The 13,124-nt window shown below is 37.2% G+C and overlaps 1 protein-coding gene across 1 annotated transcript in view; it reads right to left on the reverse strand.

Moving 5' to 3' along the window:
* The window catches only part of Iqgap2 (IQ motif containing GTPase activating protein 2), a 285,734-nt gene that overhangs the window by 52,059 nt on the left and 220,551 nt on the right, over positions 1-13,124 (reverse strand). Inside the window, exons 17-20 of the mRNA XM_026404122.2 lie at positions 10,387-10,554; positions 3,191-3,274; positions 1,890-1,961; positions 1,186-1,255 (exon numbers count right to left, since the gene is read on the reverse strand). Coding sequence (XP_026259907.1) covers positions 1,186-1,255; positions 1,890-1,961; positions 3,191-3,274; positions 10,387-10,554 — 394 coding nt within the window. The remainder of the gene's footprint in view (positions 1-1,185; positions 1,256-1,889; positions 1,962-3,190; positions 3,275-10,386; positions 10,555-13,124) is intronic.

The raw sequence follows: 13,124 nt of genomic DNA on the forward strand, positions 1-13,124 counted from the left end.
GACAGTACTATCTGCATCTTATCGATGAAGAACCTGGGAAACGTGAGGCAAATGACCTCAGCTCTGAGGCCTTATGGCTGAGCCAGATAAGAGATTTATGTTCTTGCTGCAGGAAGCAGAAAGTGGTTAACTCAGCTTAAAAGATCTTTGGGAAGGAGCCAAAACTGGGTGAAAGCTGAATTAGAAAGGAAGTGAAGGAAGACTGTTGAGGCCAAACAGGAATCAATGTGATGATAAGGGGAATGAGTGTTCTACTTGACAAAAGTAAAGATTTTAGAAACTGAAAGTTGGTCTTGGTCTTTCTAGTACAGACCAAGGGAGGCTATGCTCAGAACCTAGGGGTTCAGCCTCGGTAACTAGGAGAGAGGTTTCTCATATAAATTCTAAGAGGGTTTCCCTTAGTTACTTTAACTTGAGGCTTTAATTGCCCGGAACGCTGACTCTTAAAAAATATCTTTTCAAATATGCTTTAGTGAGAGCAATTCTGGGTTAATTATAAGAATAAAGTGATTCGGACGAAAGACACAGAAGTACAAAGATGACTTGAACAGCCCCTAGGGCCCTCGCAGGTGGTCCTGGGTCTTCGGGCTTGATTCTGTGGTGTTTTTGACACTTAGGGAATAAGAAGAGTTAAACCAATAACATAATTTACAGCATGAACCCAGCATGAACAACCAAATTAGAGTCACCTAAGTTTCTAGATGGGACAAAGATGTTTGTGATTATCACCTTGGGGTAGATGAGATTTTCTTTTCTTGTCCTTTTTAATTCTCATGAATTTCTTATGTGAATATGTTTTATCCTTAAGGTAAGGTATGTGTATGTGGAGGGGGTTGATAAGCCAGCTACTTAACAGTTTAAATGTAGGCTTATCTTGTGATTAATTCTTTTGCTTTAGATGCTTGATCTAGTTCATTTAATATCAAAATAAAATTTAATATAAAAATAGCATTTATGCCAACTCCATTCTTTTTGAGGAAGAAATCACACCCACTCTGCTTATCTCTTCCCCTTACAATAGGAAGGCCCATTCTTGTCACAGAGCCTGAGATGATCACAATCTACAGGACACAATGGCATCATCCTCTGTTCTTGGAGTGGCCTCTGAAGCCACTTAAGCTGGAAAACACTTGTTTTCACTGTTTAACAAGGAATCCAGGCTCTGTTTCTGAATGTTTCACTTACCCAGTGTTTTGTAGTCATCTCTAGCTTTGCTTGCTCTCAACAAGGACTGTATTTTCACAATTTCATTTTTCTGAAAAATATTGAGACAAGTCATGATCCCAGAGTCCCATCTGCCCCACGACTTCAGAACTTAGAACTTTAAGAACAAATAGTACATCCCAATTGATGCTGTTTAGAACTGATGATCCTTAGACACAGTGTGTTTAACATTTATGTTTCCTTCTTTTTTGAAGAGGGGTCACAGAGGTTAGCTTCCAGAATAAACAAGACTATAAGGGGACTGTTTAAAGAGATCAAAAAAGAGAAACAGACTTCAGCATAGAACTTTGATGATTCAATCTCTGCTCACATATCTATTTAAAGATTCTGAAAAAATTTCTCCAATGGGTTTCAATTTAAACAGTGAATAGTTAGAAAACTGTACATGCAGTGCTGGAAAATACTTCTCTAGAATCTTCTATCACTATCCCACACTGTTTTCTTCTTAATCTCCACTCCTGACTGATGAAATCGTACTCTCAGTATAACTTCTCAATAAAAAATGTCAACTTCCAAATACTGACGCATTAGGCTCTACCACCTAATTTTTCCTAAGCGGTCATTAGCATCATTTAATAAAAATCATTCACTGCTAACCAACATTCAATAAACATTCTTTTAGTTCATTTTCAATCCAGTTAAAAACCCGCATGCACTTCTCTTACATGATCCACGAAATACTGTAGTCGTTTAACGTAGCTCTTTCTTGCTTTTGCCATTCGGAACCAGGACTGAATCTAAAATTAAGTAAAATGGAGGAATCAAAGTGATCACCAAACAATGCTTTAATATAATTGTACACAGTCTTTCTAAAAATACTGATACCTCATCTGATAAAAAATGAACAGACTGCTAAGTAATACCTAAAGCCTGCCCTTCACTTCCCATTTCTTTACCACTTTTCTCAGGAGGTTCAAAACACCTTGCTACCTTTCATCCCACTTCCTTAATGGGAGGGAGGTTTTCTTTTAATCTTAAATAAAAACCAAGAGAGAAGGCATTTTGGTGAGAGTTGCAATGAGTCAGGGAATCAAATTAATCCAAGGATTTTCATCATCATCCCTTTAATTGCAAACAATACCCTTTAGATGTCTACAGGAAAATATCTCAAGAGGTCTCAGAGGAACCAATTGCTACCAACAGTTTTCTGAGGGAATGGGCATATTCACCCCAGTGAACACATAGCATTATTTGGTTCAGGAGGTAATGTACAATGAATGTAGACCATGTTATTCTCTGACTTTACCATCTAAAATATTTAGTTAAATGAATCTCCTCTGATTCCAGCTTCTATCCAGTTCTGCTGTTCTAATCTCATCTGGGACTTTCAAGTTATCTACAACCTCATTTTTGTACAGTCTTTTGGCTTTTAGCTCTCTGAGTACAGTGACCACAGTGCCTTTGCTTGCTCTAGAGCTCAGAACTATCTGCCTGGGTAGAAAACTGGGTTATCCTGGTTCAACATTCAAATGCATATCTTAAATTAGCTCTAATTCCTTTTGTCATTGGTTTTGCATTTGCCTTATAATTAAGGTTTTCTTTCTACTGGTATGTTTGAGCATTCTAAATATTATTAGCAAATGTAAGACGAGGCACATGAACTAAGGCTGGGTTTAAATAATCAATTTAAATAATCAATTTAGATTATTGAAGTTTAAATAATCAATTTAGATTACTGGAGTTTAAATAATCAATTTAGACTTTCTAGACAAATTGAGAACATTTACTGGTTATAGAATCACTTTCACATGATTCTCAAAACCACATAAATGAACTAATTGTAGTGGTTCAATTGAACTGACTGAAGAAGATCAGTCTAAATGAGTAGCAGAGTTGGGATTTAAACCCAGGACTGACTTTGAGACTCACACTTATCCTTTCTGCAACTCTGTATAAATCAAAATCAAAACAAAGTGAGGGGAAAAGTTAAAGCCAAGCACTTGATATGGTAGGAAAGGATATTTACCTTCACAATAGAATTAACATTGTCAACGAACATTTTTCGCCTGGCTGTGTATGCCTTCTGTTGTTTATGTCCCTTCCAAAAGGCCTAAGGAAAAGAGTGAGTTATGAGTTATTGATGAGTGAGTTTCCCACAGTTGACTAAAATGTAAGCACAGACACATCTCAGGAAGCACTGAGTTGGGACACCACCGGGGTCTCTCCCTTCTAAATTTAACCAGGAGACCATCTCCAGGGGTGGACATTTAACTGGGGCAGAGAATACCAGCTCACGGCTGAGATTTGTCCCAAGATGGGAAAGGAATAATGGGGGTTGAAAGATTTCCCTGCTTGAAAGCTTATTTTACCAAGGGTCTGGGGTGATGCACTAATAAAGTAGAATTACCTCCAAACACACAGGTGCTAGTGTTATATTTGGTAACAACATAAAGTGCTTAAAAATAGTGACTAATAAGTATCTTTACTCCAGTGAATGGTTCACCATAGCCCAGATTGAAAAGAAAGACACGCCACTAACTTACGACCCTGACTCCCTGAAAACATGAGTGCTATTAATTTAGCCATTTATTATTTTATTATTCCTACAGAAAAGTTAATGATGCTTCAATTAAAATATCTTTTTTATAAAATTGTAGGTGGACACAATATCTTTATTTTATTTATTTTTAAGTGGTGCTGAGCATTGAACCCAATGCCTCACACATGAGCTACAACCACTGAGCTACAACCTCAGCCCCAATTAAAATATCTTTACTTGGTTATTATAATAATGAGAATTTTTATAGAAAACTTTCTGAAAATTGGATATAAACTGTTATCATTAGAATAATTAAATGTATAATTGTCATTAGTTTCTTCCAATTCATCTTGAGGACTTTTTATTAAAGTACATGTGAAACTCACCCCAACTCTCTGATCTTGTCTTCAAATTAGAAATTAAATACAATAAAAGGTATAAAAACATCAGAGCACTAATCTCTAGGATATATAAAGCACTAAAAATCTTTAACTTAAAAAAAAAACCCACAAAAAAACAAAAAACAAAATAACCCAATCAATAAATGGGCCAAGGAACTGAACAGAAGATGATATACTACCAATCAACAGATATATGAAAAAAATGTTCAACATCTCTAGCAATTAGAGAAATGCAAATCAAAACTACTCAAGATTTCATCTCACTCCAGTCAGAATGGCGGCTATCAAGAATGTGAACAATAATAAATGTTGGCGAGGATGTGGGGGAGATGGCACACTCATACATTGTTGGTAGGACTCCAAATTGGTGCAGCCAATCTGGAAAGCAGTATGGAGATTCCTTGAAAAACTGGAAATGTAACCATCATTTGACCCAGCTATCCCACTCTTCGTTTTATACCCAAAGGGCTTAAAAACAGCACGATACACGGACACAGCCACATCAATGTTTATAGCAGCACAATTCACAATAGCTAAACTGTGGAGCCAACCTAGATGCCCTTCAGTAGATGAGTAGATAGGGAAACTTTGGTATATATACACAATAGAACATTACTCAGAGAGAATAAAATCATGGCATTTGCAAGTAAATGGATGGAGTTGGAGAAGAATATAATGCTATGTGAAGTAAGCCAATCCCAAAAAAACCAAAGGCCAGATGTTTTCTTTGATATGAGGATGCTGACTCATAATGGTGATGAGGAGGGGGATGGGAAGAGTGTAGGAACTTTAGATAGGGAAAAGGGGAGGGAGGGGAAGGGAGGGGGCAAGGGGGCAGGAATGACTGTGGAATGAGTTAGATATCATTATCCTAAGTTCATGTATGAAAATACGAATGGTGTGAAAATACTTTGTGTACAACCAATGGCTTGAAAAATTGTGCCTTATATGTGTAATATGAAATGAATTGCATTCTGCCACCATTTATAATAAATTAGAATAAATAAATAATTTAAAAAGTGTATGTGGAATTTTATTATTTCAAAAATAATATAGTCTTTGTAAAGACTCAAAATTAAAAAGTCAGAATTGAATCAAAATGATTAACAGAGCACTTATTCCGGACTTTCCCTCATGATTTGCATCCCTAGAAATGACAATTATGTTTTAAAAAATTAATTAAAAATTGATTCACATAAAGCTGCAAAAAATAATATATTGAGTTCCGTATATCCTTCACCCAGCTTACCCAATGGTAACATCTTACAAATATTCTTTGTGTGTGTGTTTGTGGTGCTGCGAATTGAACCCAGGGCCTTGTGCATATGAGGCAAGCACTATCAACTGAGCTATATCCCCAGCCCACAAATATACTTTTTTTTTGGGGGGGAGGGGCGGTTGAAAACATTTTTATGATTATTTGATATGTAGCTATACAGTATTTCCCCTCTTATTTACATAGATTGTTTCTCATTTTTAAAATTAAATTATTTATTTATTCTAATTTGTTATACATGATGGCAGAATGCAATTCATTTCATATTACACAGGTAGAGCACAACTTTTCAAGTCACTGATCGTACAGAAAGTATTTTCACACCATTTATATCTTCCACAAATATACTTTTAAAGTAATCCAAAATAGGGCTAGAAAACAAGAAGGCATATAAATTACAAGTTATGAGCATTCTTGGAAGACAGAAAGCAACTGAAATTGATCTGGAAGAAGGGATCATGGAAAAAACTTTAACAAAAAACAGAGAAAGATCTTTGGGATGGCTCTGAACTTGAGGGAGCCTTGAGTAGCCATCAGAATCATTTCGGGGAACTTATCACTTTATCCATCTGTGAAACAGGGACAAAAAAGCATGGAGGGTGGGGCTTGAGAAAACAACAAAAGGATATAGACTTTGGGAGGGAATTTAGTGATATCAAATTTAAAAGTTGTGAAAGGCTATTCTGTTTTCCAATATATCCAGCCTAGGGAAAAACAAGCAACTGGGGAGAGAAACCATATATAAGGATTTTTGTTGCTGCATTGCAAAACCAAAAATGTGCATAGAGCAGGATGAACGCTCCCCCAAGAAGGCAACAGCTACGTACAGAACTGTATTGCACTCAAACCAAGGGATGAACCCAACAGGTGAGAGGGAGGTGGACACATTACTAACCAGGAAAGTGTTTTGCATCTAGAGGAATAGGAAGCTTTCCAAGATATATTGTCCCTCATATTATGATACCACACATCAGCAACAAATAAAAACCTAAAATAATTCATATTCCCCATTTCACCTATCTTTTACTCCCCTCCACTTAATACTTGTTTTAGGTAATTCTACATATATTTAGAACCACATGAAACAGAGTTAGAATTTTTGCGTACATGGGCAAACAAGGAGAATGTTAAAGAGGAGAAGAAAAGTGCAAAAAGTGTATTGTGTTTATTTTTCCCATCCCCCCCCCTCACCCTCCTCCATGTTCCAGAATTCCTTTAGGGCAGGTTTTCTGGAGACAAACTCTCTAGTTTCCTCTTCATTCCTAAGTGATATTTTTCTGGGTATAGAATTCTTTGTTGATAGTTCTTCTCTTTCAGCACTTGTAAACTGTGATACCACTCACTTCCTTCTGGATGTCTGAAGTTCTTATGAAAAATCCTGTCACAGAGTTGTCTTCCTCCTAGGTAAACTGTCCTTTCTGTCTCCCGCTTTCAAGATTTTATTTTGTTTTGTTTTGGTAATGGGGATTGAACCGCTGAACTACACCACCAGCCCTTTTCATTTTATTTTGAGACCAGGACTTGCTAAGTTGTCCAGACTGGCCTCAAACTTGTGATACTCCTGCCTCAGACTCTCCAGTCACTGGGAATTTTTATCTTTTGTTTTTTGGAGTTTGATTATGGTCTGTCTTGATGTAATTTTCTTTGGGTTCATCCTGTTTAGAATTTGCTCAGAGTCAGGTGTATTAGTGCATGCCTATAATCCCAGAATCTTGGGGGGTTGAGGCAGGAGGATCTCAAATTCAGTCAGTCTCAGTAACTTAGTGAGGCCCTAAGCAACTTGGTGTGAGACCCTGTCTCAAAATAAAAAAATCAAAAGGACTGGGGATGCACTTAACTCAGGGTTAAGTGTACCTAGGTTCAATCCCTGGTACCAAAAAGGAAAAAAATTTTTCTATCTATCTATCTCTATCCTATTCTGAGCACTTGTGGGAAATGTTATATTGGCCATTTTATTTGTTCTGTTTTCTGGTACTGTAAATATATTTTCTGTGTAGTGCATATGTAATAATGAAGTCTTTCAAACTCCCTATACCTCAGAGGTTATTACTAAGTTCTGTAGATTTTCACTGTTAATCTGGAAAATCTGGTTTGCTGAATTGGTTGCCTTACCTGATAACTGGTCACCCAGGACAGTAATATTCAAATTACCAAAATCAAATCCTAAAGCACAAATTCTCACCCAATGTTGGTCAGCCAAAGGAGTCCTAAACATTTTCCTCTTCTCCCTTTCTCCTCAAAAGTAAAATTCATCAGTTTACAGGGATAGATTCTCTGAAAATAATGTGATGATCAATTCCCCAGTGAGGTCCTCCCCAACTTCCTTCCAGCCCTCAGACTCTGCTACTTCTGGCAATCTGGAGTTGATTCACATAAGCCATTTCTTTTTCTCTGCATGGATGCTTGCAGTACTCCTTGACCTTTAGTTCAATAATCCAGTAACTCCTAGGTCCAAGTTTTGGAGTCTCTCACTATTACATCCTTACCAGAAGTGGTATTCCAGCTCTCTTCATTTCAAGGGGAGTGGGGAACTTTCTTCCTGTAGTTACATATTTTTTTCTCATTTCCTCCTATGCCACACCAATGATCTCAGTATTGGATCCCCACTCTCTGTCATCCAAGGTCATCATCTCTATCACCTAATCATATTGAGCATTAAAGAACAACATGCTGGCGAGTGTCTGCTATGTGAATTATCCCATCCAATCCTCACAATCCCACAATACAATGGGCATTATGACATCTGTATGAGAAAAAATGCATTTACAATCATTCATTCTTTTGGCCAGCTTTTGGTACATATTTTCAAGCTCTACAGGTCTGTTTCAAGTATTTCAGTGTCCATTTTGTATTCTGCAGTTTTAGATTCATTTATGTCCTATGATGTCATTATTTCTGAATTTCCATGGTTGTCGCTTGTCTTTTCACTTTATTCTGTGGTCTTATCTTGTTTCATTAACTCCATGTCTTATTAGCTTCCTTGAGCAGGAATTTATAAGCAGTTTCAGTGTACAATTTTCTTCTGGCTTCTGGAAGAACAACCTTAGATATAAACTTCATTTATATTTTTATAGGTCATACTCCTTTGTCTGTTTTTGATATAAAGTTTTGTTCTTATTTATAAGATATTTTTCTCACTTATTTCCAAACTTACAGAATTTTATCAAGGCGTTCTATCTCCTCAAAGATAATATGGCTATTTAGAGTCTCCTTTCTTGACTTTCTTCTGTGTTGACCTGGGCACCTTTGGATTCATTTCATAAGCATTTGAGACACAGCACTGGAAGGGGATTATACACATTCTCTGTACCACTCTTCAGTTCTTTTGTAGAAAACTGAGGATGACACGGGGTAATGGAGGGTATGGTTGGTCTGTGCTATAAACTTTCTTTCCAAATTTGTGGAGACTATTTGTCTGGGGCCAATTCAGCAAGCTAGAAAGAATGAGCTATTTTATGCAAAGGAAGACCTCAGATATTAGAACATTTCTCTAGTTCAGGATGAAAAGCCACTTTGGTGAGAAATGAGATGAGCAAGAAACCCTTTGGTTTTGTGGATTGGGTTACAGGAAAGCACGTTTACTTCTGGTTCTCATCTGTGAAGCTAACTTACCTTTGAACTTTGTTAAGAAACTGCCAGAAGAATGTAAAGAAGGCATGGTGGGGTGAATTCAGAGTTAGATGCCTTCTTCTTCAATCCTGCTCCTCTGCTGAGGTGGAAGAACATGACTGCAAATGACTGTTTCTTTCCTTCCCCAGCCTGCTTATGACTTCAGCCCTGGGTTTGAATACCAGGAGATTCTATTCTGATGGGCTTTTCAATATGTCTCCCAACTGTGACACTGGTCCACATCTCAACATTGGAGAGCATGGGTTGGTCCAAATTGTGTCATATCAGCTCACACTTTGAATTTTGTAGAAAGCATCAATGTAGCATCATTGCAGATTCTATTTTTTAGACTTATGTTCACATCCTGTGTGTTTTGCCTAACCGTTTATGTAAACAAGGAATAACTAGAAAACTCATTGGCTCACCTAGAAAAATCCCTTGAATGTCAGGTTTTAGCAGAAATTTCTTTGAAAAATTCATTTCTGCCTTGATAACATCTTGGGCAAATTCAAACACTTGAGTATCTATCATATGCAAGACACAAAAAGACAAATATTCGTAAAACTTTTTTTCTTCCCGGAATGACATTACACTTAAGAGGGGAAAGTAGATGAGCTCAATGATAAGCCACAAAAGAGAAGCTCTACAATGGAAATTTAGGGAATTTCTTAGTTAATTAGCCAAAGCAAAAACCCATTAAACTCAGTCAATAATAGTATCACACTAGACTAATGAAAAAAGGACAAACATACAATCTTTTGGAAGGCACTGTGATGGTTCGTAGAGGGCACCAGGGAAACACAGACTGGCAAATCTCTCTCTTCCAAACCAGAAAGTTGGACAAGTTATGCAGGCATATGTGTATCACTTACAAAAACATCAACAACAATGAACTGGGGAATGAGGATTTGTCCTGCAAGCCTAAGTGAAGAGTGACAGATTACACAAGGGAGAAGAGATTCTCTCGGAGATGCTAACTCAGTTCTTCTGTTTTTTTTCAGGCTAGAAGAAGCTTGTGCCATTCAATATCCATCTACCACAAAAACCCAAAGTTGGGTAAAAGGTGGCATATACAAAGCCAGCATTTTAGAAAAGTGTGTTTTCAACTTTGATCTGAGGTGTCCCTTTGGCTCCAAACTGGTTGGTGGGCAGGTGGATCTGGGCAAGTCTACAGTGTCCCAAAATACTCTCCATAAAGCCACAAGTTAAAAGTCAATCATCAAAATATTTCCCCTTTGAAAGTCTAACTAAAGTAGATGAGGGGTCACTGATTAGCTAAAGATCTGCAGTCCGAATTGTTTACTAGAAGGCTCATAGTAGACTGTCCTGTTTTCAAAGAAATCATTTTCAGGGGAAAGGACAGTTTGCTGTTAACCAGTGGTAGGTGAGTCACATACCTGTATTTTGATCACATTTGCTTCTTGTTCATACAAAAATGATTTCCTAGCTTCAAACTCTTCCCTAAGGAGGGATCCTGAACTTCCTTTAAGGTGAAGAAACAAGTCTTCTGAAGTAGACCACATCTTCTCACGGATGTAATTTACAGTGATTTCCTCAATGATGTCCTGGCAAGAGATATTTCTTATGGTTACACTTCACACATCAGGTGAAAGGACATACAGAATAGCCTGTGGAAATGGTGTCTTTTAGAAAATGCTCTAGATTGTTCTTTTTGGCTTGGTTTAAAAACAGATTTAACCAGAGCCAAGGGATGAAGTGGCTTAGCTTCTTTCTAGAGTCATAATTTTGGAATCCTCTGAGATTGGTGCTGAGGTAGCATGAGATGGTGGTTGAATGACCTCGGGGCTTTGGAGACAGAGATGTACAGATGATGCTAACAAGAACCACGTGTGAAGCACAAGCTCCACAGAACATAAAAGGGACAAGGATGACGACCATAAGAACATGCATCGCCTCATCTCTTCCTCTGGCTACTGAGGAAGAGACCTCCATGCCCACAGAGTCCTTGGCTTCCCTTTCTCCTTTCTTGCCAGGATAGAGCAGGGAAAGCCCTGCAGTGAGTTGGGGAAACTCAAAGTGATGCTCAGGGACAAATAAAATACTTGGGGCAGAAAGAAAAGGGGTGGAAGAGGAAAGATAAGCACTTGTAACAAGGCCAAACAGAGGAAATCTAAAGGAATGAGAAAAAAGGAAGAAGGGGGATTATGACAAGTTTATATTGCCTATGAATTGGGTTTACTTTTTTGTTCATTGTGAAATTCAAGCCAAGACTGGATTCACTTCTACAACTGAAGACTTATCCAGTGCATTTGGAACCAATAGTTGGTTAATTTAAATAGCTAAAAGTGAAATCATTCAAAAACATGTATACACACACAACAACAATCCCAAAGAGTGAGCCCCTCCACTTAACAGACTGATGATGCACAATGTAACAAAAAGTTATACCGGAAGCATCTTTGGATGCCACATGTGCAATTTTTTTTTTTTTTTTTGTACTGGGGATTGAACTCAGGGACACTCAACCACTGAGCCACATCCCCAGCCCAATTTTATATTTTTATTAGAGACAGGGTCTGAGTTGCTTAGCACCTCACTGTTGCAGAGGCTGGTTTTGAATTTGAGATCCTCCTGTCTTAGCCTCCTGAGCCACTGGGATTATAGGCATGTGCCACCATGTTCGGCCTCACATGAGCAATTTTTGATTCTGAATTTTAACTCTTCAATGCTGCTTTCTTCACAGTCTGGTACATCTTTTCAATCATGGCATAAATATTTTTTAGTATTTTCCATAATCTGATTTTTTTTTTCAAAAAATTAGCACTAACAATCCATTGCTTCAATAAAAACTTAAGAACTTTGAAAATCTGGAATTAGTTTAAAAACTATGTTCTTCAGTCTCTTCTTATCATTTAAAATTTTTGTCATTTATTGTTGTTAGACAAAGGCCACAGTTTTCCTTTTTTTTTTTTTTTTAGCACATATGGCTACATTGTGGTATCTGATGTTATTGACTTCTAATGATTCAATGAAATCTATATTTGTGTATTCTATTTTTTTTCTTCTTGAAGATTGAACATGATTAGTATCAGTATTTTCTCTTTAAACATATTACAATGCCTGGATCCATCAGCAATTTCCATACTTTTGGGGTCCAACTTTAGGTCTTAAGTTCAAAGCAATCTTGGTGAACATTCCTTCAAGAGAATTTTCCCAGGGAACCATTACTTACTTTATATAGGACCTATGTTTCTATGTTAGAAAAACATCTAGTTCTTGATTTGCATCTTGTGTTATTAATTCCACAGGAATGAATACATATGACCCTCAGAGATGCTGATGGTTGTGTCAAAAAACACCAACAGTGGAACAATGGAAAAGACTGTATATTAGAAATTAGGAGCATAGGGCATAAACAGTTTATTGATGGATTCTGTGTAAAGTGCACAACTGGTAGATGTTGCTTTATCCACTCTGCACCTCCATTTCCTCACTCAGAGAAATGGAAGATGATATTTATTCTGTCTCCTCTTGGAGAATGATTTGGGGATCAAACTGATGTGAACATGTGCTGGAAAGTGAAACTCCATGTTAACCAAGGGCATTTGGCTATGTTTGTGGTTTCAGAGATCTTATTTGTAGAGCTACATATCTTAGGGGTATTTGTAGGCACACCAGTTAAGATTACTTTTAGCCAAAACTTATTACACAAATCTTTTTATAAGTATTGAGTCCAAATTCACAGCCTTCCAATTTAATGCCTCTGGTTTCTTCATGGTCTCCCACCACCAACCTCCCTCAAAACAAAGGGCTTTCCAAAGGTGGCTTTTCTGGTATGATCCACCTTATAATCTCCTTTCAGATTAAGTTCCTTTTCATTTTAGAAAACTTTTATGAGGCATCTAGTGTTATTTCTGTTATAAAAAATATTCAGATCTAATAAAGCTATGGTCACAAAGAAATCAATCTGTTGTTAAGCTGCTCCTTTCATTCCTTTACAAAGAAGAAAGAACTAAAAAAAAAAAAAGAATGAAATTACATGACCTAGAACTGAGACCAGAAAGAGCTCATTTGCCCTACTTTTTGTTACAGTTCTGCTCGTAAGTTGTTTATCATCTTTCTTTGTAAATACTCAGCCCTGAGTTCTTGCACTAAAAACTGCTGCATCATGTGG

Source organism: Urocitellus parryii, chromosome 1, assembly GCF_045843805.1.
Source record: "Urocitellus parryii isolate mUroPar1 chromosome 1, mUroPar1.hap1, whole genome shotgun sequence".
Lineage (NCBI taxonomy): Eukaryota > Metazoa > Chordata > Mammalia > Rodentia > Sciuridae > Urocitellus > Urocitellus parryii.